Genomic DNA, 25,469 nt, shown 5'->3' on the forward strand with positions numbered 1-25,469 from the left:
ATTAAAATATTGTCATTTAGAGATTTTATTTACAAAAAATGGCATTTATATAATAAATATGTAGTGTTCAGGCATCAAGTAATTAAAAATAAAACAGGTTTAACACCAACATTCTAGTGTTCAAGTTTAGAAATCAATAAGTTATTAGTCGTTTCCAGAATAAAACAAAGGAGTTATTTTAATCGCACACAAACCTGTGAACAATAAAACCAGATAAACTGATAATCACAGCCAAGCTAAATATTATTTTGTGAGCACGTACTGCTGGTGTTATCTTGATAAATAAAGCCTGTTTTCCAGCAGTGTGTCATACACTATGCAGTGATTGAATGGAATGTCTGGACGTATATCAGTGTAAACCCATGTGAGGGTCTTATCTAGCATAAACCTCTGCTGAGAGGACTGAAATGATGCTGAGAGTGGAGGGGAGAGTGCTGCTTTATATGGCCTGAAACTAATTTAGTTACTGTTTCCAGTCATATGAAATTATGTTTGTTTTATTTTTTTATGTTTAAATATTTTTACCATATTGGAATTGTTGCATATTGTGAAGTTACATCATTTTTTGTAAAAACTGATTGCCAATTATTCAAAACAATCTCGCCAGGGGAGTTAGAAACTCACATGATGGGGTTTATGTTAGACCAAGTTTTCAATTGTGTTCCTTTTCTCCAGTTTATGAAATGTAGCACCAAACTAGGCGGGCCGGGGTTTTTGCGTTCACACCAAAAAGATCAGGAACTAGAACTTTTTCCCACACCGCCCAGAGCCCGACTGGTGCTGCCGCTGCTGCGTCATGACGTCAGCGTTTACGTTGCTGATTTTCTCCCCAACGGCGCTCACAACAACAACAATGGGGGACTGTATGCGTATGCGGTTCTTGCTTCTAGACCGAAAAAATGTTGGTGCTTGGTAAGCACCGGTTTTCAGTGCTTAGAGCCGGCTCCGCTGTGGTGTGAACAGGAAAAAACTCTGCTAATCAGGCTCTAGCTCCGAACCGGCCCTGGAAACACGTTAGTGTCAAAGGGGCACTAGAGAGGTGGTACTTTCCTGGGGAGGAAAAGGTTCCAATTTCTGATTGGCTGGGCGAATTGCAAACCACGCCCCGTAAAACTCAGAAAAGTTGTGTGAAGCCGCCATTTTATTTGCTCGCATTAGCATTAGCCCAGCGCACAAATGGAGAGAGATTAACTTATGGCAACACAAAATAAAACGTGGGAGCGGTGAAGTGATGAGGAGGTGTCGGTGCTTCTGGCGATTTACCCGGGACTTCGGGGGACTCTGGGACTTCGGGTGGGAGTATACGCCGTGAAGTTGTTTGCGGCCTGCCAGTAAACCCAAAGCCACTGTTGCCAACTTGGCAACTTTCTCGCTAAATCGGGCGACTTTCCAAACCCTCGACCGGCCATTATGTGATTCTCCAGGTCCGCCCTGTATTCCACCGGGTCGCCGTGGTGCAGACGGACCCGCTGGAATACAGGGCCTACCGCGTTTAGGAACCGCTAAGCAGAACCGAAATTGTGTATTTTGTATGGGTACCCAGTACCCGGCATTTTCTTATCGGTTCTCATCTGGAACCGAGATTCGGTTCCCAACCCTAGTTCTGCCTCTCCACCTCTGTTCCTTACTTCTTACTTGTACTTTTCTTTCAAATTTGAAGGAGGTTGAGCAAGCATCTTGAGGAACATTCATCATTAACCCCTCCAAAAAATATAGTTTATTCAATAATAAATGAATATGTGAATCATAACAGTGATTGACAGCTGATAGGAATAATATGATTGTTAATATCATATTAATTCAGACAACATCGATGAGACAGTTAATTAATGTACTTATTGCAGCAGTCTTCATAGATTTGGTACCCCTGCTGGACATTTTTTTTTGTCAAAAGCAACTAGCGACAAATCCAGCTACTTTTTCTGGTGTTATTGGAGACTTTACTGGTGTTTGGAGAATCTGACGTGATAGCACGTAATCTTTACGCAGTTACTTTCCTCAACGAGCAGCGGGTGCTGAGCCCCCCCGCCTTGAAACAGATGACACCTTTGCCTTGACGTTCATTATTTAAGAATAGCAAGTAAAATCAGCCAAATGTTTATCCAACAGAGTATACATAATATATCAGGTTCAGTTCCACCTATGCAGTGGCGTTTTTATATGTACAAAAGTGGTGGGGCACAAACAACTTAGATGTGTATATTCAGGGCCGATTCTATGGTCTGTGGGGGCCCTAGGCAAAAATTCACTGGGGGCCCCTCGAACCAGCTTTCATCACCATTGTGTTATAAATAATCTGACACCAACAAAAAAATTGCTAAATGTAAACAGTTTTTTATTTAACAACTTCACATTTTTGTTATATTCAAAGTTAGTTATTAGTTAGTAATATGAATATAAAAGACATACAAAAACGAATAAATCACACATATAAATATGAAGAACAATTAAAACCAGAATAGTTTTCCTTTGTAAACATACGTGAAGGTTTTTCAGCATTCTGCGGAAAGACTATATCTGTTTCTTGTATTGGTCCTCTTGTTACTAGTGCACACTTTTCACTATCATTTAGGACATTTGGCCATTGTGCAGGGTCGTCTGATATGATCAAACCTTTTGTAGTCGTGGTAGTGCTGTTGGAGTAGGGGTTGGCGTGTCATCTTCATGATGAGAAGATGTTCCTGTCCCACTGGAGGCAGATGTTAACGCCCCACTGGAGGCAGATGTTGACGCCCCACTGGAGGCAGATGTTGACACCCCACTGGAGGTAGATGTTGACTGAACTGCTATGACCAAAACAGAAACAGGGAATATCATGTTACAAGGAATCTTTGGAGTGTGATGCACAGTATAATCAATTAAAAGTGGAATACTTAACTTACCATCATCAGCATTTGCAACCCTGTCTCCTTAAAATTACGTTCCCACAGAACTAAACTGCATTCTCAATTACGTTTAGCTGGAAACGTATTTTCTCCCACGTTACGTTCGTTACGAACGTATCTCAAATACGTTTATTTTCTACATATCTTTGCCATTTATTGTCTTGCTTATGATAATGATAATAGTCCTTTATAAATATCATTTTAGAGCACACATTTGAAATCAGTAGGCGAGGCTGTAATTTCGCCAACTGTTACTCTCATGAGTGAGGCAGAAAATAATAGTTTTATCATGCCAAAAAGCTGCTGTGTCGTTTATTGCACCTCAAACATTAAAACAAATCCAGAGTTACGTCTTTCTGTACTTCCTCTAAGAACAAAGGACAGTAAAAGAAGATCTCTGTGGCTTCAGGCTTGATCGCCGTTCAAATGACAGCGTTGGTTTCCCCAAAAGTGGGCGGGGCTGTAAAGTGACGTAGATTTTACTCTCATATTATTCAAAACCCAGTGCTTGAATTGGGCCGGTACTCACCGGTACGCAGTACCGGCACTTCTGATTTTTACCCATGTGGTACCGGCACTTCTTACTGAGTACCGGCAAGGTGCCGGTACTCAGTAAAATGCCGGTACTCAGCCGCCGGCAATATACGTATATATTGTAAACGCAACGCAGCGCAAATGTGGGTCTGACTCTGCCTCACAGAGGGTGACTGGCTGTCTACATGACGTGGCCTGTCGACATTGCCACTTTCATACAGATCATACTAATGCCCTCGATTGGTCTCTGTGTGTCATTCAAGCTCGGGAGGGTGTGTGTTGGTGTATGTGTGGCGCGAGCGAGCGAGAAAGCGCGCGCACCGGTTACGTGTATTGTTGTTAGCATCTGGTGCTAGCTAGCTGCGCTAACGGATATAAGGAGCTTTTTCAACAACAAGGTGGAGGGAGAGTGCTTTGCTGTCAGACTGAGAGGCTGATAACTACAGCTCTGGTGAGGTAAATTACTCTCTGAGTCTTTAGATAGTTAACTTAGTTTAAGTTATCTCAGTGGGTCTCAAACGGTTCGGTCACCATTTATGTAAACACATATTTCCATTTGAGGGGGTAGTGATGAGTAAAATATGCATGAATAATACAAACAAAATGTTAACTAGGTGAAAAAAGGTAAGATAAACTTGTTGAGAGCTAAAACTAGTCTTTGCTGTTGCCTCAAAGAGGAGCAGGGGGGAGAGGAGGGAGACAGGAGAGGCCGATTCAGGAGCCCAGACACACTCACAACTATAAATGAACCAAAAACAAATAAATAAACAAGTTTCAATGTTTTTTCATATTGGATATTGTATGTTATTGGTTATGGCCATGTACTTATGATTTCATGATTATTTAAATGTATACATTTTTGTTTCATATGGGTGTAGTCTCTTTATTTCCCCCTCAAAATGCACCAGATTAATGCATTTAAGTCCAACATTTAAAAAAAAATCTTACCGGGGGAGCATGCCCCCGGACCCCCTATAGGATTTGAAGCCCGGCCCCACTGTTCCCAAACAGATTTGCAATTTTTTTTAAATAGTAACCCATCTCCTTTTTTTTCTTTCTGGGTAGTAGATTTAAACTAGAGGGCTATCACTTTGTGCAGCAACGCTATTGACAAATAAATCCAGCAAAATGGCACAAAAAACTGGTAGTGGCCTCAGGGACGAGGAGTCATTTAACCAGCCAGTAGGAGTCAAGCTTTACTTTCTTTTATATCCATAAAGAAAAAGTAAATCTGTTTACAGTTGTTTCATTATGGATGTTGAGAGGTATCCATATATCTCTTCATTTTGCTCTCAAATTGCACCAGATCGATGCATCTAAATTCAATATTTAAAAAAAAAAAATTCCCGGGGGAGCATGCCCCCGGACCCCCCTAGACTAGAGGGTGTCAGGTCAACTCCCCACTTATAAAAATAGCACTATACCACTGCACCCCCTCTAATCTCAGATGCACCCTGAGTCATTTTGTTTAAGTACAGTGAGCCTTTCTAAAATATACAGTAAAGAGACAAACCCACCAGCATTATAGGATATACTATGACTTTGTGCCAAATACTTGTTGCTGATTTAGAGTACTGGCACCTTTTTTATTCCAATTCAAGCACTGTCAAAACCATTCTATTTATTCTAACGTAAATTAAATGCCAGTGTTTTATCTTTTTGTTTATTTGTTTTTGTTTTAAATCGTAGAATGTCGGACTTTTTTTGTCGTCTGTGAGGAAAAGAAATGGGGCTCAGAGCCTCAAAATACTGAAATCTGTATTTTTTAAAATCTTTTTTTCCTTCTAATTTGTTATTCTTTTCTAAATAACACACTGTTATTTATTCAACAATAACACACAATTATCCTTGTTTTTATTTATTCGTTTAATTCTATAATCTTGGGCTTTTTAGCATTCTTTTTAGCTGTAAACAAAGTCACCGGAAACAGACGTAGGCCTATAAGGGACATTTCGAGTGATGCACACCACAAACCACCCAAGTAGTAAGATTCATCCCGCTTTCGTCTCATTAGTATGCATACAAAAGTGACAGGTCACACCTCCCCCCATTATGCAAATGAGATAAGTCCCGCCTCCCCTTTGATCGAGGTGTGAGATCTCAAGTAGGTGTGATATCCCAAGTAGGTGTGAGATCCGTCGATAGGAGGGGGTTGATGTGTATTCACAGGTGTGAAAAGCCCCCACTGTTGCGCCTTATGGTGTATCATAAAAAATGTTTCAATCACATTAGTATGCATACAAAGTGACAGGTGGGCCCGCCCCCAAGTCTATTAAAACAAAATGCCGCTTCCATCACATTAGTATGCATAAAAGTGACAGAAGGGCCCGCCCCAATTATGTGATGTCAGAAGACCGAGGGGGTGGAGTGAGATGAAAAAAAAAAGAACCCCGTGCAGATAAAAAGCCAGTCATTTCCAATCATCAAGTCATCTTTCCAAAAGAAAAAATGGCCAAGAGACGCCTCGATATGGGTTTAATCAGCGAGATGCCTGTGACAACTTACCGCCATCCGTCCGGAGCGCCAATCAAGAAACGGATGCAGTATCTGTGCCGGGTTCAAACACCTCCGGTCGAAGATCTTGAAGAGAAATGGCTTCTGGAAAATGAACATGTTTGGGGATACGTATTCAACTATATGGCGAATGAACTGCATTTCTACAATCTGAAGAATGGAGAAATGTATGGACCCCACAGTGTTAAAGCGACGTTGACCTCAACAGATTGGGCTGTGTTAACTCTGGTGTCTTCCAGAGATCTCCACGCAACCATTGTATCGGAAGAAGTAGTGCATCAAGAAAATACTGTGAAACCAGCGGTGTACAAGATATGTGCAACAAAAAGCAAAGAAACGCAAACAAAAAGCGAGATCAGAGAAGAGTTTTCACCGTTACCCCCCAATGTGGAGGAAGAAGAAGGAAATATCCCCCCGCCGCCAGAAGTGAAAAGAGTCCTGACAAGCACCGTCTGGGAAACTAAAAGCGGACCATCTGGGCGATGGTATTACCGCGGAAGCCGTTTGCTGACGCAGGGGGGAGGGGTTCTCTCTAAAACACAGTGCCCTGCCATCTCTCTCTGTTTCTGCTGATGTGTAAAATATACAAAATAACGTTTTATATACTTACTCTCTTGTTAAAAGGTGATGAAGTTTGAAGCGTAAGCCAGCCATCAGTATTCTAGTTTTAAGGATCGAAGGATCCAATGTATTTTTAAATGGAGCAGAAATAGAACTAGTCTCCCAGTGCAAGTATCTTGAACAGAGAGTGTCATATTGGACTCGCACTTGACTTTTTAAGAAACATATCCAGAAAGTAACCAATACCATTAAATTCAACTTGCAACATTTTAAACAAATTAGACCTTTTTCTGAACTGTCAATGCTGCAAAGTCATACCTCCACTGTATGATTCTATCCCACATTGAATACTGTTTTACAAACTGGTCGTTTGCTTGTGCCACACACCTGAAACCCATAGAACAGCTGTTCAAGAGAGCTATCCAGGTGTTTGACAGAAAGCCACAGTCATACCACCACTGTACCATCCTTGAATATGCTGCTCATGCTCTTTCTGCATATCGTGTATTTATTTTTGCTGTATGTATATATATAAATGTCATGTTCTTATATGCTGTATGTGACGGGACTATAGATGGAAATGAGCTCAGAGCTAAAATCCGGCTCATTTACACTTGTAAGCATTATATTTGTTTTAAAGTGTTCATCAATGTGCACTACGGTAGCCCTGAAGAAAATTAAACATTAAAATATGTTATCGATGTCCCCATTCCCAGTTTGTTTTGGGAATAATTGCGATGTTTACTATGTTTTTGGTAGCTCTTACCAAAACAGAATCTTTGTAAAATACTGCGACTCTAAAAGGCAAGTTTGTGATTTTAACACTGTTTCGAAGAAACAATACATTATACAATATTACGACTTTTTTGCCATATTTTTAACACAATCTTTTTTTTGTGGTTGTAGGGCTTCAAGATATTTTGCATGTCATGCATAAACACGGTGTCATCTTTTCCTTGAAACTGACGTGCTGCCCGTTTTACAAAACAAGTTATTTTTCTGCTTCTTCATCCTCTGAATTTTCCTCCCCCGTCCCTCTTCCTTCAGCCAGCACAACAAGAATCAAGGTGGATCTGTGAAATGAAACACCTCTTCCCAAAGCGTGACTTCCCTATTGAGAGCATGCGTCTAGGGCAGTAGGGTCGAAACCAATTGGCCAGATATACTAACATGCAGAACGTATGGTATGTTTGAAGACTAACCATTTATCCAGTTCAAGCTGTCTTTAAGATGTGACAATGCGCTCTAACTATCCCCCGTAAAATCGTGACAAACTATTACTTATTCTTAAATTTGACCTCTTGCTGCTTGGTTGAAAATGATAGATGAAAAAATAACTTAAAAAAAAAAGACTCAAACAGCGAGGGAAATTATACTGGTGAAAGAACTCTCAACGACGATGTTCAGTAAACGATCAATCAAAATCGAAGGATCCAATGTATTTTTAAATGGAGCAGAAATAGAACTAGTCTCCCAGTGCAAGTATCTTGAACAAGGATTGTCATATTGGAACTCGCACTTGACTTTTTAAGAAACATATCCAGAAAATATCCAATACCATTCAATTCAACTTGCAACATTTTAAACAAATTAGACCTTTTTCTTAACTGTCAATGCTGCAAAGTCATACCTCCACTGTATGATTCTATCCCACATTGAATACTGTTTTACAAACTGGTCGTTTGCTTGTGCCACACACCTGAAACCCATAGAACAGCTGTTCAAGAGAGCTATCCAGGTGTTTGACAGAAAGCCACAGTCATACCACCACTGTACCATCCTTGAAAATCACAATTTCTTGAGTTTTTGACATTTTTATGTCTTTTAAAAGTATGTGTTTATAAAAAAATAATATTTACATGGGCTGGCCCCCCTCCCCTTGGGGGAATTCATCCACAGAAAACACACTGGACGCAGCGCTAGGTCAGAAACCAGAGGAGACTGTGAAGTCCACCACAGACGGACCACCTTTGGACAAAATGTCCTCTCCGTTAAAGGCAGCTCATTGTGGAATAGCCCCCCAACTGAGATACGGGATTGTCCCACTCTCAATAGTTTTAAAGGTAAACTTAAAGAATGGTTGAGCAACAAACAGACGTGTAATCACCGCTAAATAAATGCACTTTAACACAGGGGTATCTCCTCTTGCACTTTATGTAGCGCTTTTATCTTATCTTGCACTTTATATATCATAGCTGCTACATTGTACTGCCATGTGGTAAATGCTTTTATGCTGCTCATGCTCTTTCTGCATATCATGTATTTTATTTTTGCTGTATATATATATATAAATGTCATGTTCTTATATGCTGTATGGGACGGGACTATAGATGGAAATTAGCTCAAAGCTAAAATCCGGCTCATTTACACTTGTAAGCATTATATTTGTTTTAAAGTGTTCATCAATCTGCACTACGGTAGCCCTGAAGAAAATTAAACATTAAAATATGTTATCGATGTCCTCATTCCCAGTTTGTTTTGGGAATAATTGCGATGTTTACTATGTTTTTGGTAGCTCTTAACAAAACAGAATTTTTGAAAAAGACTGCGACTCTAAAAGGCAAGTTTGTAATTTTAACACTGTTTCGATGAAACAATACATTATACAATATTACGACTTTTTGCCATATTTTTAACACAATATAGTTGTACCTTTTTTTTTTTTTGTGGTTGTAGGGCTTCAAGATATTTTGCATGTCATGCATAAACACAGTGTCATCTTTTCCTTGAAACTGACGTGCTGCCCGTTTTACAAAACAAGTTATTTTTCTGCTTCTTCATCCTCTGAATTTTCCTCCCCCGTCCCTCTTCCTTCAGCCAGCACAACAAGAATCAAGGTGGATCTGTGAAATGAAACACCTCTTCCCAAAGCGTGACTTTCCTATTGAGAGCATGCGTCTAGGGCAGTAGGGTCTAAACCAATTGCCCAGATAAACTAACATGCAGAACGTACGGTATGTTTGAAGAATAACCATTTATCCAGTTCAAGCTGTCTTTAAGATGTGACATTGCGCTCTGACTATTCCCCGTAAAATGGTGACAAATTATTACTTATTCTTAAATTTGACCTCTTGCTGCTTGGTTGAAAATGATAGTTGAAAAATGACTTAAAAAAAAAAAAGACTCAAACAGCGAGGGACATTATACTGGTGAAAAAACCTCTCAATTCTACAGATGACTCCCCCCACTCAACGCAATAAGTCCCTCCCTCCACTCAGCAAAGCATCTAAAACTAAGGACCCCACTAAGACGACAGTTTGAAAACTAGCTATGGATCTGAGAAAAACCAAGTCTCCCCCCGTGAGTTGCAGCCAGGAACAAACTCCTGGACTACCATCATCACCACAATTCTGGACACTCGAATCTTGCAGTACTACTGCTGCTTATTTTGCTCCTTGGGCCAAGACGTCTCTGTTTATGGACACAGTGAAATCAGTGTTGGTTGATATTGTGGAGAGGGTGATACATCGGTACAGAGAAGAAATATGCTACGGATGCCGAGTCAGTCACCCCGGCCAGAGGCAACACGATTGTCTGAATGACATGCCCGATGTTTTCTTCAGAAACAATTACAACGCGTTAATGAAAAGACTCTGGCTCACCGACTTCATTACTGAGATCGACCAGACTCTTATTGATAAAGAAATTTTCACGGATGATTGGAGGATCCAAGGCGCTTCGGAGGCTTCTCTGCACAATCTCAAAAATTGTAGACGCCTCAAGGAGAGACTTGAAAAGATCCATGCAGAGTTGGATGGAGAAGAAGAAGACTAATAACCTGCGGTTGGTTGAAGCCAGGGATTTTTTCTTTTTCGATACATTGACTTTTTCTTTAAAGTAAAATAAAAATGGGGAACTACTATGCAAAACGCTCGGTATATATTGATCAGAATGTAGTCAATACCCTTTTAATAAGTGTGGTGATGAGGACGATTGAAAACAGAGTGAATAGTGATCCCCGTGTAAACAGAATGGCTGAAGTTTGTAAACTAGAAGACATTTTGGATATCGTTCGTTCTGGCAGTACTATTCCTGGTCATTGGGAAACGATTGTGCAGAGAAGCCTCCGAAGCGCCTTGGATCCTCCAATCATCCGTGAAAATGTCTTTATCAATAAGAGTCTGGTCGATCTCAGTAATGAAGTCAGTGAGCCAGAGTCTTTTCATTAACGCGTTGTAATTGTTTCTGAAGAAAAAATCGGGCATGTCATTCAGACAATCGTGTTGCCTCTGGCCGGGGTGACTGACTCGGCATCCGTTGCATATTTCTTCTCTGTACCGATGTATCACCCTCTCCACAATATCAACCAACACTGATTTCACTTTGTCCATAAACAGAGACGTCTTGGCCCAAGGAGCAAAATAAGCAGCAGTAGTACTGCAAGATTCGGGTGTCCAGAATGGTGGTGATGATGGTAGTCCAGGAGTTTGTTCCTGGCTGCAACTCACGGGGGGAGACTTGGTTTTTCTCAGATCCATAGCTAGTTTTCAAACTGTCGTCTTAGTGGGGTCCTTAGTTTTAGATGCTTTGCTGAGTGGAGGGAGGCACTTATTGCGTTGAGTGGAGGGGGAGTCATCTGTAGAATTGAGAGGTTTTTTCACCAGTATAATGTCCCTCGCTGTTTGAGTCTTTTTTTTTTTTAAGTCATTTTTCAACTATCATTTTCAACCAAGCAGCAAGAGGTCAAATTTAAGAATAAGTAATAATTTGTCACCATTTTACGGGGAATAGTCAGAGCGCAATGTCACATCTTAAAGACAGCTTGAACTGGATAAATGGTTAGTCTTCAAACATACCGTACGTTCTGCATGTTAGTTTATCTGGGCAATTGGTTTAGACCCTACTGCCCTAGACGCATGCTCTCAATAGGGAAGTCACGCTTTGGGAAGAGGTGTTTCATTTCACAGATCCACCTTGATTCTTGTTGTGCTGGCTGAAGGAAGAGGGACGGGGGAGGAAAATTCAGAGGATGAAGAAGCAGAAAAATAACTTGTTTTGTAAAACGGGCAGCACGTCAGTTTCAAGGAAAAGATGACACCGTGGTTATGCATGACATGCAAAATATCTTGAAGCCCTACAACCACAAAAAAAAGATTGTGTTAAAAATATGGCAAAAAAGTCGTAATATTGTATAATGTATTGTTTCTTCGAAACAGTGTTAAAATCACAAACTTGCCTTTTAGAGTCGCAGTATTTTACAAAAATTCTGTTTTGGTAAGAGCTACCAAAAACATAGTAAACATCGCAATTATTCCCAAAACAAACTGGGAATGGGGACATCGATAACATATTTTAATGTTTAATTTTCTTCAGGGCTACCGTAGTGCACATTGATGAACACTTTAAAACAAATATAATGCTTACAAGTGTAAATGAGCCGGATTTTAGCTTTGAGCTAATTTCCATCTATAGTCCCGTCACATACAGCATATAAGAACATGACATTTATATATATATACAGCAAAAATAAAATAAATGATATGCAGAAAGAGCATGAGCAGCATAAAAGCATTTACCATATTGCAGTACAATGTAGCAGCTTTGATATATAAAGTGCAAGATAAGATAAAAGCGCTACATAAAGTGCAAGAGGAGATACCCCTGTGTTAAAGTGCATTTATTTAGCGGTGATTACACGTCTGTTTGTTGCTCAACCATTCTTTAAGTTGAACTTTAAAACTATTGAGAGTGGGACAATCCCGTATCTCAGTTGGGGGGCTATTCCACAATGAGCTGCCTTTAATGGAGAGGACATTTTGTCCAAAGGTGGTCCGTCTGTGGTGGACTTCACAGTCTCCTCTGGTTTCTGACCTAGCGCTGCGTCCAGTGTGTTTTCTGTGGATGAATTCCCCCAAGGGGAGGGGGGCCAGCCCATGTAAATATTATTTTTTTAAAAACACATACTTTTAAAAGACATAAAAATGTCAAAAACTCAAGAAATTGTGATTTTCAAGGCTGGTACATTGGTGGTATGACTATGGCTTTCTGTCAAACACCTGTATAGCTCTCTTGAACAGCTGTTCTATGGGTTTCAGGTGTGTGGCACAAGCAAACGACCAGTTTGTAAAACAGTATTCAATGTGGGATAGAACCATACAGTGGAGGTATGACTTTGCAGCATTGACAGTTAAGAAAAAGGTCTAATTTGTTTAAAATGTTGCAAGTTGAATTGAATGGTATTGGATATTTTCTGGATATGTTTCTTAAAAAGTCAAGTGCGAGTTCCAATATGACAATCCCTGTTCAAGATACTTGCACTGGGAGACTAGTTCTATTTCTGCTCCATTTAAAAATACATTGGATCCTTCGATTTTGATTGATCGTTTACTGAACATCGTCGTTGAGAGTTCTTTCACCAGTATAATGTCCCTCGCTGTTTGAGTCTTTTTTTTTAAAGTTATTTTTTCATCTATCATTTTCAACCAAGCAGCAAGAGGTCAAATTTAAGAATAAGTAATAGTTTGTCACGATTTTACGGGGGATAGTCAGAGCGCATTGTCACATCTTAAAGACAGCTTGAACTGGATAAATGGTTAGTCTTCAAACATACCGTACGTTCTGCATGTTAGTATATCTGGCCAATTGGTTTCGACCCTACTGCCCTAGACGCATGCTCTCAATAGGGAAGTCACGCTTTGGGAAGAGCTGTTTCATTTCACAGATCCACCTTGATTCTTGTTGTGCTGGCTGAAGGAAGAGCGACGGGGGAGGAAAATTCAGAGGATGAAGAAGCAGAAAAATAACTTGTTGTAAAACGGGCAGCACGTCAGTTTCAAGGAAAAGATGACACCATGTTTATGCATGATATGCAAAATATCTTGAAGCCCTACAACCACAAAAAAAAGATTGTGTTAAAAATATGGCAAAAAAGTCGTAATATTGTATAATGTATTGTTTCTTCGAAACAGTGTTAAAATCACAAACTTGCCTTTTAGAGTCGCAGTCTTTTACAAAAATTCTGTTTTGGTAAGAGCTACCAAAAACATAGTAAACATCGCAATTATTCCCAAAACAAACTGGGAATGGGGACATCGATAACATATTTTAATGTTTAATTTTCTTCAGGGCTACCGTAGTGCACATTGATGAACACTTTAAAATAAATATAATGCTTACAAGTGTAAATGAGCCGGATTTTAGCTCTGAGCTCATTTCCATCTATAGTCCCGTCACATACAGCATATAAGAACATGACATTTATATACATACAGCAAAAATAAATACACGATATGCAGAAAGAGCATGAGCAGCATATTCGAGGATGGTACAGTGGTGGTATGACTGTGGCTTTCTGTCAAACACCTGGATAGCTCTCTTGAACAGCTGTTCTATGGGTTTCAGGTGTGTGGCACAAGCAAACGACCAGTTTGTAAAACAGTATTCAATGTGGGATAGAATCATACAGTGGAGGTATGACTTTGCAGCATTGACAGTTAAGAAAAAGGTCTAATTTGTTTAAAATGTTGCAAGTTGAATTTAATGGTATTGGTTACTTTCTGGATATGTTTCTTAAAAAGTCAAGTGCGAGTCCAATATGACACTCTCTGTTCAAGATACTTGAACTGGGAGACTAGTTCTATTTCTGCTCCATTTAAAAATACATTGGATCCTTCGATCCTTAAAACTAGAATACTCATGGCTGGCTTACGCTACAAACTTCATCACCTTTTAACAAGAGAGTAAGTATATAAAACGTTATTTTGTATATTTTACACATCAGCAGAAACAGAGAGAGATGGCAGGACACTGTGTTTTAGAGAGAACCCCTCCCCCCCTGCGTCAGCAAACGGCTTGCGCGGTAATACCATCGCCCAGATGGTCCGCTATTAGTTTCCCAGACGGTGCTTGTCAGGACTCTTTTCACTTCTGGCGTCGGGGGGATATTTCCTTCTTCTTCCTCCACATTGGGGGGTAACGGTGAAAACTCTTCTCTGATCTCGCTTTTTGTTTGCGTTTCTTTGCTTTTTGTTGCACATATCTTGTACACCGCTGGTTTCACAGTATTTTCTTGATGCACTACTTCTTCCGATACAATGGTTGCGTGGAGATCTCTGGAAGACACCAGAGTAAACACAGCCCAATCTGTTGAGGTCAACGTCGCTTTAACACTGTGGGGTCCATACATTTCTCCATTCTTCAGATTGTAGAAATGCAGTTCATTCGCCATATAGTTGAATACGTATCCCCAAACATGTTCATTTTCCAGAAGCCATTTCTCTTCAAGATCTTCGACCGGAGGTGTTTGAACCCGGCACAGATACTGCATCCGTTTCTTGATTGGCGCTCCGGACGGATGGCGGTAAGTTGTCACAGGCGTCTCGCCGATTAAACCCATATCGAGGCGTCTTTTGGCCATTTTTTCTTTTTGGAAAGATGACTTGATGATTGGAAATGACTGGCTTTTTATCTGCACGGGGTTCTTTTTTTTTTTATCTCACTCCACCCCCTCGGTCTTCTGACATCACATAATTGGGGCGGGCCCTTCTGTCATTTTTATGCATACTAATGTGATGGAAGCGGCATTTTGTTTTAATAGACTTGGGGGCGGGCCCACCTGTCACTTTTTATGCATACTAATGTGATTGAAACATTTTTTATGATACACCATAAGGCGCAACAGTGGGGGCTTTTCACACCTGTGAATACACATCAACCCCCTCCTATCGACGGATCTCACACCTACTTGGGATATCACACCTACTTGAGATCTCACACCTCGATCAAAGGGGAGGCGGGACTTAGCTCATTTGCATAATGGGGGGAGGTTTGACCTGTCACTTTTTTATGCATACTAATGAGACGAAAGCGGGATGAATCTTACTACTCACCCACTAAACAGATTACCCAAGATCCTCAGCTTGAAGCTTGTTGATTGGATGTTTTAGCCGCAATGGATGTTGGGATATGATGTCAATGCGATATGATATCCGAAAACATAAAAAATAAATAATAATAAGACTTTATTCCGAGTGTTCTTGCTTTTCTCTTTGGAAGTCATCACATAATTACAGTGTAATACACGGTTCGGCTGCATTAAATATTATACATCTGCCGTAGTTCTTTATTTATAGAGCCCTGATGAGAATACTTCTGGACAAACACGAAAACTGCCGTCAAAACTGAATATGTGACGTGGATCATAAATATATCAACAATTAAACAACATCTTGCATTTCTTTTCACAAAATACGTCTCTTTGCAGTATCAATAGTAATTCGGCTGACTTTTATATTTGATCCAATTGGTAGTTATATTTACACCATAATGGTGCACAGCTGATAGAAAAGGACTTGTAGGTTTTAAAGATATTACTGATTTTCTTTGAATATAAGAATGTAAATACTGAGTTGAGAGAATAGTCAGAGGATTTGGGTGATGGGAGACACACCTATGGAATCACAATTTCAATAGTTTACCATTAAAGGACGGACATACCTTTCTGTCTGTGATGTTTTACAAATCAGATACTAATGTGTATAAGTAAAATATGAGAAATAGTATAGCAATATCCTGTAAAATTATGTGAAAACTTGAATAAAACTAGTAAACTACACATCTTCAGATGTTACGGCTGGAGCATGTGATGAAGAACGAGGCTTCCCCTCAGGTTCCAGCAACGGACACTGCTCCTCCCAATGACCCTCTTCTCGGCAATAATGACATTGGCTCCCTCTGGCATCATCGGTTCGCCCCGGACCTGCAAATATACAGGAGGAGCCTGGTGAAAACTTTGCTACACCGCGGGAATAGCCACCATCTTCTCCACGTCTCCAATCACCCCTAGACAACTTCTCAGAAAACTGACCTTGTGTGTCAACACAAAATAGTCCGCTAGTTCAGCAGCTCTGAGTGCGGTACAAGGTTTCTGCTCATTTACATAAGTGGCCACACGCTGAGGGATAACCTCTTTAAATTGTTCCAATACAATGAGTTCACAAAGACCGTCAAAACTGGCAACCTTTGCTGCCGCGCACCGCTGAAAATGAGAAGTCAAATCACGGACAAACTCCACATGTGTCTGCTTATCCCCCTTGACCCAACTTCTGAACTTTTGACGATATGCTTCAGGAACCAGTTTGTGTGATTTTAACACTGCCAATTTTACTCTAGCATAGTCCAAAGCATTTTCACCACAAACAGCTGAATAGGCCTCCTGTGCTCACCCAGTAAGTACACACTAAAGTAACAGCACTTTGTCAGAATCTGACCAGTTTCTTGCCTCTGCTATGCGTTCAAATAGAGTAAAAAAAATGTCAGGGTCACGCTCATTAAACTTTGGCACTAACCGCAAGTAAGAAATAATATCGCCATTACTTGATGCCGACCTGTAGCAGACCCATCCTCCACTGGAGCAAGCTTGCCCTCTCCAATCAGCCATAATCTAGCATATTCCACCTCACATTTAATCTTTTCCACCTCCATACTCAACTTCTCCTGCTCCAACCCCAACTCCAACTCCAACCTCTCCTGATTAAACTGCATGGCCAAAAGCTCCTTTTGCTGCTCGAACGTCAAACCAGCTGTCTGAACCACTACCGGCACGACCCCTGCCGCACCAGACTCACTGTTCTGCAACACTCCCTGCTCAAACAAAGATGACACAATGACATCTTTAATCTCATGTTTCAGCTTGCTCCCTACAACAGCAATTTCATAATGCTCTGCTATTTCGACCAACTGTGCCTTCTGGCAATCATCTAAGAAAGACACTGAGGGCGCATCCACAAACGCCGACAAAGAAGCCATATTATATTGCCTATACCCAATCAGAAAGCAAAGTATTAAACTGTCAACACGCATGGGCAAAAGACAAAACCCAACAGAGAATGTTCCCCCTAACTGCCTAACCAAAATCTTACTAATCTCACCTAATCTTCATGTGGCTTGCGGCGGGTAATTACACACTGGAACCCGGCGGAGTTATGGAGCGACCTGCACGCAGGTAACACCAAGAAATCACGCGGATGTGCCCCCGAGACAGCTGTCCGAAAACAGCTGACACTAACCACGTCGCCAAAACAATATGAAAAAAAACAAACAGACGCAACCCAAGGGGAAACATCACTCAAGCCTAGCGGGGAAAACTCTTTAGAAAAGCGTAACAAGCAGCAACATCTTACCCTCTGATTGGCACACAAAACCTGACGACATGTCAAACACTAAAGCTTCCTGAAACCCCAAAAACATGTGCCCCCCAAATCGCAGCGCCAAGCCAGTACACAGCTGGACCACATCAACTAATCAGCTGCTCAACTGACGCCATGTGCTCTGAGCACTACACAAACTTTCTGGAAATAACCCGTAGGACGAGCCCCCATTTGTGTGACCAGATCCAGGTGCCCTGAGTTACTGTAATCAAGGTGCCAATGCAGCACAGACAGAACAGCCACACCCTCTCTACTTATGCACCCACAGGGGCATCACATACATGCGTGTCCTACACTAATAATACAAAGTTATTATTAGTATGCTGTGTGTACCTTGTGTGCACCACCTAGTGGTTAAAGCATGTTATTGAATGATTTCTGTTGAATAATGTTATTTTTGTTGAATAATGTTATTTGATGAAAAAAATATTAAGAGTACATACTTTCATAGGGGGAAAGTAGAAGGTCAATGAAAGAAATATAGAATGTAACAAATCAAGAAAATACTGTAAGTGATCTCTACAATAATACAGTTTAGTGCTGGATGTACAAAGATATTAATCTGAGGAGGTGCAAAACTAATTAACCTTTATTAACACATTTAAGAATACTTTAGGTTAAGGTCTTCTTTCAAATAAGAAAAAAGTTTGGAGGTATCTATCTACAGATAGATATATTAAGCCTGACAAAGTACTTAACATCTAATATATTGCTTTCCTGCAATGTTAACTATGTTGAAGCACTTATTTTAACTGATATTATACACATTAATTATACTCTTCTGTATGTAGATAGTATAAGAAATGTGCAGAATTTGACAGTTTAATTGTGGAGGTACACACATAATGATAGATGTCTTGTAATGCACTGTTGTATAACTGTAGTTGTGTATGATATGTCAATAAACCTGTTACAGCCGCTGCCTTCCTGGGGCTGTTAATTGTGTGTGTGTGTGTGTGTGTGTGTGTGTGTGTGTGTGTGTGTGTGTGTGTGTGTGTGTATGTGTATGTGTGTGTGTGTGTGTGTGTGTGTGTGTGTGTGTGTGTGTGTGTGTGTGTGTGTGTGTGTGTACATGAGCTGCGCAGTTCCTCCGATGCCACTGGTCGTCCCGCCCTCGCAACTTCTGAAGAGGTGATTGGACAAGACGTCATCCAATCTCCGCCCTCTTCCGGCACATCTACCGGGGGAGGAGTATAAAGGCTGGGAACGAAGACCATTCTGGAGGCTCTGTGTTGTAGACAGACGCCTCTAGCCTCTTGTTACGCTATTTGTTGTGTTCGAAAACCTTGTAAAACCTTCTGTACTTAGTTAGCCTGCTTAGCAGAGTGCTAATTAGTGTGTTGTGTGTGGTAACGTGTAACAGCTTAGACCCAGGTAATTAGCACCTGTTGATCAGCTACAGCTGTGTGTGTGCAGTCTGTCTCATATCATTTGTACCACGGTTAACGTGAGGTTTTGTTTTTCCCTTTAAATATTACTCTGGATAAGCCCTACAGATGTAGCACTTAATTTCAGACTCCAGTTTACAGCTTCCTACCTACGACCCGCCTAAAACCAGTATAGAGGATTGTAAAGCCCTCCCACTATTTTCCAAGAGGGCGTTGCCAGATTTTCAATTTCAGGTTTTAACCAGGAGATGGCGCTTCATTCACAAATACAGAAAGACAAGTTTCATGGACTTTCAGTTGTGTTTTGAAGAGCATTTGAACACATCAATATTTTAGATCAACTAAAGTATATCTAATCTTGTAATTCAATAATATATAGTCTTTATATATTAAATAATCATAATTATAATAATAATGTAAATGTTTACATTACACTTCTTTATTTGTTATGCTCATACTTTTACCTTTACAATCGTTTGCTTTAATATCCAGTATATTTTTTGTATATTTTTGTGTTTGCTTCCTCCTGCTCCCTTTCGGACACATACTGTATGATTTATTATTATTATCAATATGAAGATAAGATAAGATGTTACTTTATTGATTGAACATTTTAGTTTAGAGTGTGCTGTCCCACGGTAATTCAGAAGGCTCACAGGTCACATTTAAAACAATAGGTGCTTTCACACCGTCTACAGTTCGATTTGTATAGAGGGAGCTCTGTGGCTGAATTGCCGGCGATTAGGTGTGGCGCATTTATCATAGGTGATCAGAGCTAACTGCCTGCCGTCAGATTTCATTTAAAAAACAGATCTGATTTTAAGACTATTTCTGCGCTCATAAAGAATGATAAGAATAAGAATAATGCGTATTGAACTGGTTTAATTAATTAGTGAGTTTATTTAACACTAGAACCACCAATCGGGTCAATTTGTGTGATGTGTGTTGTGTGTGTGCAATGTAACTTTTTTTCAATAAAATATTAAAGTCTCCCAGTCCGTGGCTTTTCCTGAAAGTTTGTTATGTGTTTATTTGTTATTTGTTAAAAATTGCATTCTAATAGCGGGATTTGACGGGTTTAGGTAGGCCTATACAAAAACCTCTGGCGGTTCTAGTGTTAAGGTAATTAGGTACAGTAGAAGCCCTTTTTTATCGGTAACGAATTTAGCAGTTGAACATAAAAGTAAACTAACTGAGGGTCACTTGCAATGACAGTTTTGTGTCTAACTGTAAGCTTGTCACTCAGAGTAACCTACAGTTAATTTAGCTGCTGGAGAAGAAAGATCAGGGGGGAGGGGGGGAGAGAGCTGTGGTTGATGGGCCATTAGTTGTGTAAATACACAGCTGAGAGGTGCTGTTTCATTCAGACTGTTTAAAAAACGGTAACAACGGACTATCTTTCAAGATCAAGATCCCTCCGCTACGCTTTGGGATCCTGATCTGCCGACGAGGCTCCATTAAAATATAAATATTTTTAGTGAATTACTGAGTTTAGGCACGTTAATAACGTTTTAATGAAGTTGAATACAGTATATTCATATTTGTCAGTGATTTCATGTCAATTGTGTGTGTGTGTGTGTGTGTGTGTGTGTGTGTGTGTGTGTGTGTGTGTGTGTGTGTGTGTGTGTGTGTGTGTGTGTGTGTGTGTGTGTGTGTGTGTGTGTGTGTGTGTGTGTGTGTGTGTGTGTGTGTGTGTGGTTAAAACACTTTCATGAAGTGAAGGAGGTTTTCCTTCTATAAAACAGCTGTGGGCAACAGTGAGTGTCACGGACATGAATTCATAGATCAAGGCAGACTGGTGCACACACTCTCCTGTCCTACCAGGCGACACGCCCGTTCTAAGCCGTGTCCCTCACTCCTCACATCCCAAGCATCCCCAAAAAGTGTTGTTACATCGTTTCAGATGTTATGTGAAAACTTGTCACCTTTCGGCAAAATTCGCCGTTTTGAATCCAAAATAGGTCGTTTGTGTGATTCATGTAGTTCTGCAATAAAAATATTTTTGGGGTATGGGGGGGTCTGGGACCCGGAGTAATCTGCGGCCGTGAGCTGTTATGTGCCATCATGACACGCATGGTGTTCTTTTTTTATATATTATAATGAAGTGCGAGTTGTGTGCTCGAGTCTTCCTGCCTGTCGGCTCTGCTCTCATGGATGTATAATAAGGCTCTGCTGCTCCGAGATGATGGTCTAGCTTCAGCAGCTACATTACCTACGGGTGCGTTCGTTAATATTAACTGCGCGTCCGGAGTCACTGTGGCACAGACTGGACCGCTGGTGAACAGCTGTTAGAACGGGCCGTTCAGGTGTTCAGAGCAGAGCTCCCTGTCGGGGCGGCAGAGCGTGATGTGAACTGAAAAGTTTTTCTGTGGCAATATTATTTAAGGAATCGTTGAGCTAGCTAGCTAGCATACATTGTCTCTATCTGCTAACGTTAGCTTTAGCCTTCTATTTCTAATAGTTTTTTTCATAGGCTATAAACAGAGTTGGTATAAGTATATATATATATATATATATATATATATATATATATATATTGTAATTGAGTAAAAGTAGAAGCACTCAGGTCTTTTGTACTTGAGTAAAAGTAGAAGTACTCAGATCTTGTACTTGAGTAAAAGTAGAAGTACTCAGATCTTGTACTTGAGTAAAAGTAATAGTCCCAGAGTGTAGGAATACTCTGTTTCAGTAAAAGTCCTGCATTCAAAATGTTCCTCAAGTAAAAGTAAAAAAGTATTATCATCAAAATATAGTTAAAGTGGCGACAGTAAAAGTAGTCATTGTGCAGATTGGTCCATTTCAGAATAATAGATATGATATGTTTTATAATGATTGATCATGAAAGTGTTCTCAAAGCTGGTAAAGGTGCAGCTAGTCTGAATGACTTTGTATACTGCAGGGTAGCTTGTGGATTTACTCCAGGTGGAACTAAAGTCTGATTTAACACTTGATTATATTTCACATCATTCATCCACATCTGTAAAGTAACTAAAGGTATTAAATACATGTAGGGGAGTAGAAGTACACCATGTACCTCTGAACTGTAGTGGAGTAGAAGAACAAAGTAGCAAAACATTGAAATACTTAAATAAAGTACAAGTATCTCAAAATTGTGCCCAAGTATAGTACTTGTTGAGTTTATGAACTTAGTTACTTTACACCAGTGGTCCCCAAACTACGGCCCGCGGGCCGGATACGGCCCGCCTCCACATTTGACCCGGCCCCTTGAACAATTTCCAATATCAGAGACGCATTACCTCCCCCCCTCCCCCCCCCCCCTCCCCCCCGCATTATTATTTTTTCAGTCGGGCCACGCGATCGAGACCAATGCACGCATAGAACTGGGTGAAGTGAGCCTCCCCGACTGAATCCCTGAAATGTTTCCTCATGTCAATAAAGCTCATTTGAATTGAATTATGACGCTAAAAAAATGTTGCTAACGACCTCACTGTCTTTGCCCTAATCATAAAACGTGAACCTACCCCCCCCCCCCCCCCAGAACGGAATAATGGCAAAAAGGTTAGGTAAGAGAAAAATTGATTCAGAATGCAGGGTATTTAACCTGCAGTGGACACACGATTATTTTTTTGTTCAATGCAAAGAAAAGGCTGTTTGTCTCATCTGTCAAGAGGCCGTGGCGGTATTCAAAGAATACAATCTGCGCCGACATTATGAATCCCATCACAAAGACAAGTATGATAGCTTGCGAGGCCAAATGCGAGCAGACAAACTAGCAAAGCTAAAAAGTGGACTGTTAGCTCAGTAGACTACATTTGTACGCCAAACTCAGCTGAACCATTCATCTGTTCGTGCCAGCCTCCGTGTTGCTCAACTGATAGCAAGCTGCGGTAAACCTTTCACTGAGGGAGAGTTTGTCAAGAAATGTCTGAATATTGTCGTGGAGGAGGTGTGTCCCGAGAAGAAAGATGTTTTTAATGCCGTGAGTCTGTCTTCGAGTACAATCACCAGACGCGTTGAAGAAATTGGGGGTAATGTATATGCCCAGCTGCAGCAGAAGACAAAAGAATTTGACTTTTTTTCATTAGCACTTGATGAGAGCACGGACGTGCAAGACACAGCGCAGCTTCTTATTTTTATTCGTGGAGTTAGCGCACATTTTGACATGTGCGAGGAGCTGGCAGCCCTCCAAAGTCTGAAAGGCACTACGACGGGGGAGGATATTTTCGGCAAAGTATGTCAAACCATCGAAGAGTTGGATCTGGACTGGGCAAAGCTTGCCAGCATCACGACTGACGGGGCTCCGAGTATGGTGGGCGCGACTCGGGGTCTGATAGGACGCATGAACCGGGAGATGGAAGAGCGGGGTCTCACCGCCCCGCTACAAGTGCACTGCCTAATTCACCAGCAAGCACTGTGCTGCAAAGTGTTGAAGTGGGATTCTGTCATGAAGGTGGTGGTATCATGCATAAACTTCATCAGAGCAAATGGACTTAAACACAGGCAGTTCCAACAATTCCTGTCTGACCTGGAGTCTGTGCACGGAGATGTATTATACTACACAGAGATCCGATGGCTGAGCCGCGGCAGAGTTTTGAGGCGTTTTTACGAGCTGCTACCTGAAATTAACGCATTTCTTCATTCAAAAGGCAAAACGGTCCCAGAGCTGATCGACCCAGAATGGAAATGGCACCTCGCATTTTTTACAGACGTGACAGAACTGCTGAACGGCCTTAACTTGCAGCTACAAGGCCAGGGGAAACTCATTTGCGACATGTATTCCCACATAAAAGCATTTGAGGTGAAACAAGCGCTGCTTTTGGAGCAAGTGAAAAAGCACAACTTCACCCATCTCCCTGCTACCCAAAAGCTTTCTGCAGAGAAACCAGCGGTCCCGTTCCCAGCTGAAAAGTGTGTGGAAGCACTAGAAATGCTGAAGGCGGAGTTCGGTGTGCGATTCCGTGAACTACATGTTCATGCAAAAGAAATCCGTCTTTTCCAGAACCCCTTTGTTGCCGACATCGATGAAGCCCAGCCTTCTTATCAGTTTGAGCTGGCCGAGTTACAGAGCTGTGATGTTCTGAAAGACTCATTCAAGCCCACCAGTCTCATTGACTTCTATGCCGCCCTCCCTCAAGACACGTACCCTAACATAAAAAAACACGCAATGAAGATGTCCACAGTTTTTGGCAGCACGTATATCTGCGAGCAAACCTTTTCACGCATGAAACACCTGAAAACTCAGAGGAGATCAAGATTGACAGATGAACATCTGCATCAGTGTTTGAGACTGGCTGTGACTAGAATGGAACCTGACATTGAACTTCTCACCAGCCAGATGCAGGCCCACAGTTCACACTGATGAACATACAGTACATAGGTAAGCTCACTATAAAAAATCCATCTCCACAACCATACTTGTATTGAAATGTATTGTGCTGTGTAGGTGCTGTATCACTTAGTTTGGTTTCTCAGCCTGCTTGCTTTGTGTTTTTCAGGGGGAAGTTGATGAGAGAGAGCAAACACTGGTGTCTACTAGGCTATAATACTGGAACTTACACAACTGGACTATAAGGAAAGAACACAAGAACTTTGAGAGACTGCTCATATGAGTCATTTAAGAGATTTTGCTGTGACAACTGAAGCTGAACTTTTACCAAGATTGTGCACAGCACAATAGAAGCATTGTTTCTGTGAAGAACCCAGAGAGGGTTATTTGGGTATTCATAATACTGTTATTACATATTTCCTGACTTTTTTTCTGTGAAGAACCCAGAGAGGGTTATTTGGGTATTCATAATACTGTTATTACATATTTCCTGACTCTTTTTCTGTGAAGAACCCAGAGAGGGTTATTTGGGTATTATTGATTTCATAATACTGTTATTACATATTTCCTGACTTTTTTTCTGTGAAGAACCCAGAGAGGGTTATTTGATTTTTATTGATTTCATAAATAGTGTTATTATATATTTCCTGAGTTAAATTTTTCTGTGAAGAACACAGAGGGGGTTATTTGATCTCAGAAAGGGTTATTCATATTTGCTTATGTGTGGCTTTTTGGAAAACAATAAATTCTTACATTTAGGCACCACTGCGATCGTCACACTTTTTCTGTTACAAACTGACCCGGCCCCCCATCAGAGAAGGGAAAAGTTATGTGGCCCTCACTGGAAAAAGTTTGGGGACCCCTGCTTTACACCATGTGGCTATAAAGATAGAAAGACTAAGCCTTGCACAGAGGCATGAAAATACATTTTCAAAATGCTCAACAGTGCTGCCAAAATTATAAACTGACTGCTACACAATTAAAATAAATGCTTTTATATATTTCTATTAGATGTGACTCTTTGGTGTTTCTGTTATTATTAACACTGCTGCTTTAGTTGTTCTGACTGCTAAAATCCTTTGTTATTCCGTGGGGTGGGGGAGCCGGGGGCTCGGATCCTTGTCACCTTTTTCATACAGATGAGTTTGCATCC

General features: G+C 40.8%; 1 protein-coding gene across 1 annotated transcript; it reads left to right on the forward strand.

Moving 5' to 3' along the window:
* Positions 1-22,318: 22,318 nt before the first annotated feature.
* LOC307013780 (general transcription factor II-I repeat domain-containing protein 2A-like) lies at positions 22,319-25,150 on the forward strand. Its single transcript, XM_079641327.1, has 2 exons — positions 22,319-24,367; positions 24,486-25,150. Exon 1 carries the CDS (start codon positions 23,153-23,155, stop codon positions 24,347-24,349), a length of 1,197 nt encoding a protein of 398 aa, XP_079497453.1. The 5' UTR covers positions 22,319-23,152; the 3' UTR covers positions 24,350-24,367; positions 24,486-25,150.
* The last annotated feature ends 319 nt before the right edge of the window (positions 25,151-25,469 follow it).

The sequence above is a fragment of the Notothenia rossii genome, assembly GCF_949606895.1.
Source record: "Notothenia rossii genome assembly, chromosome: 7".
Taxonomy (NCBI): Eukaryota; Metazoa; Chordata; class Actinopteri; order Perciformes; family Nototheniidae; genus Notothenia; species Notothenia rossii.

Coding starts and splice junctions, on each gene's coding strand:
- LOC307013780 (XM_079641327.1), top strand. CDS start 23,153: ATGTGCGAGGAGCTGGCAGCCCTCCAAAGTCTGAAAGGCACTACGACG.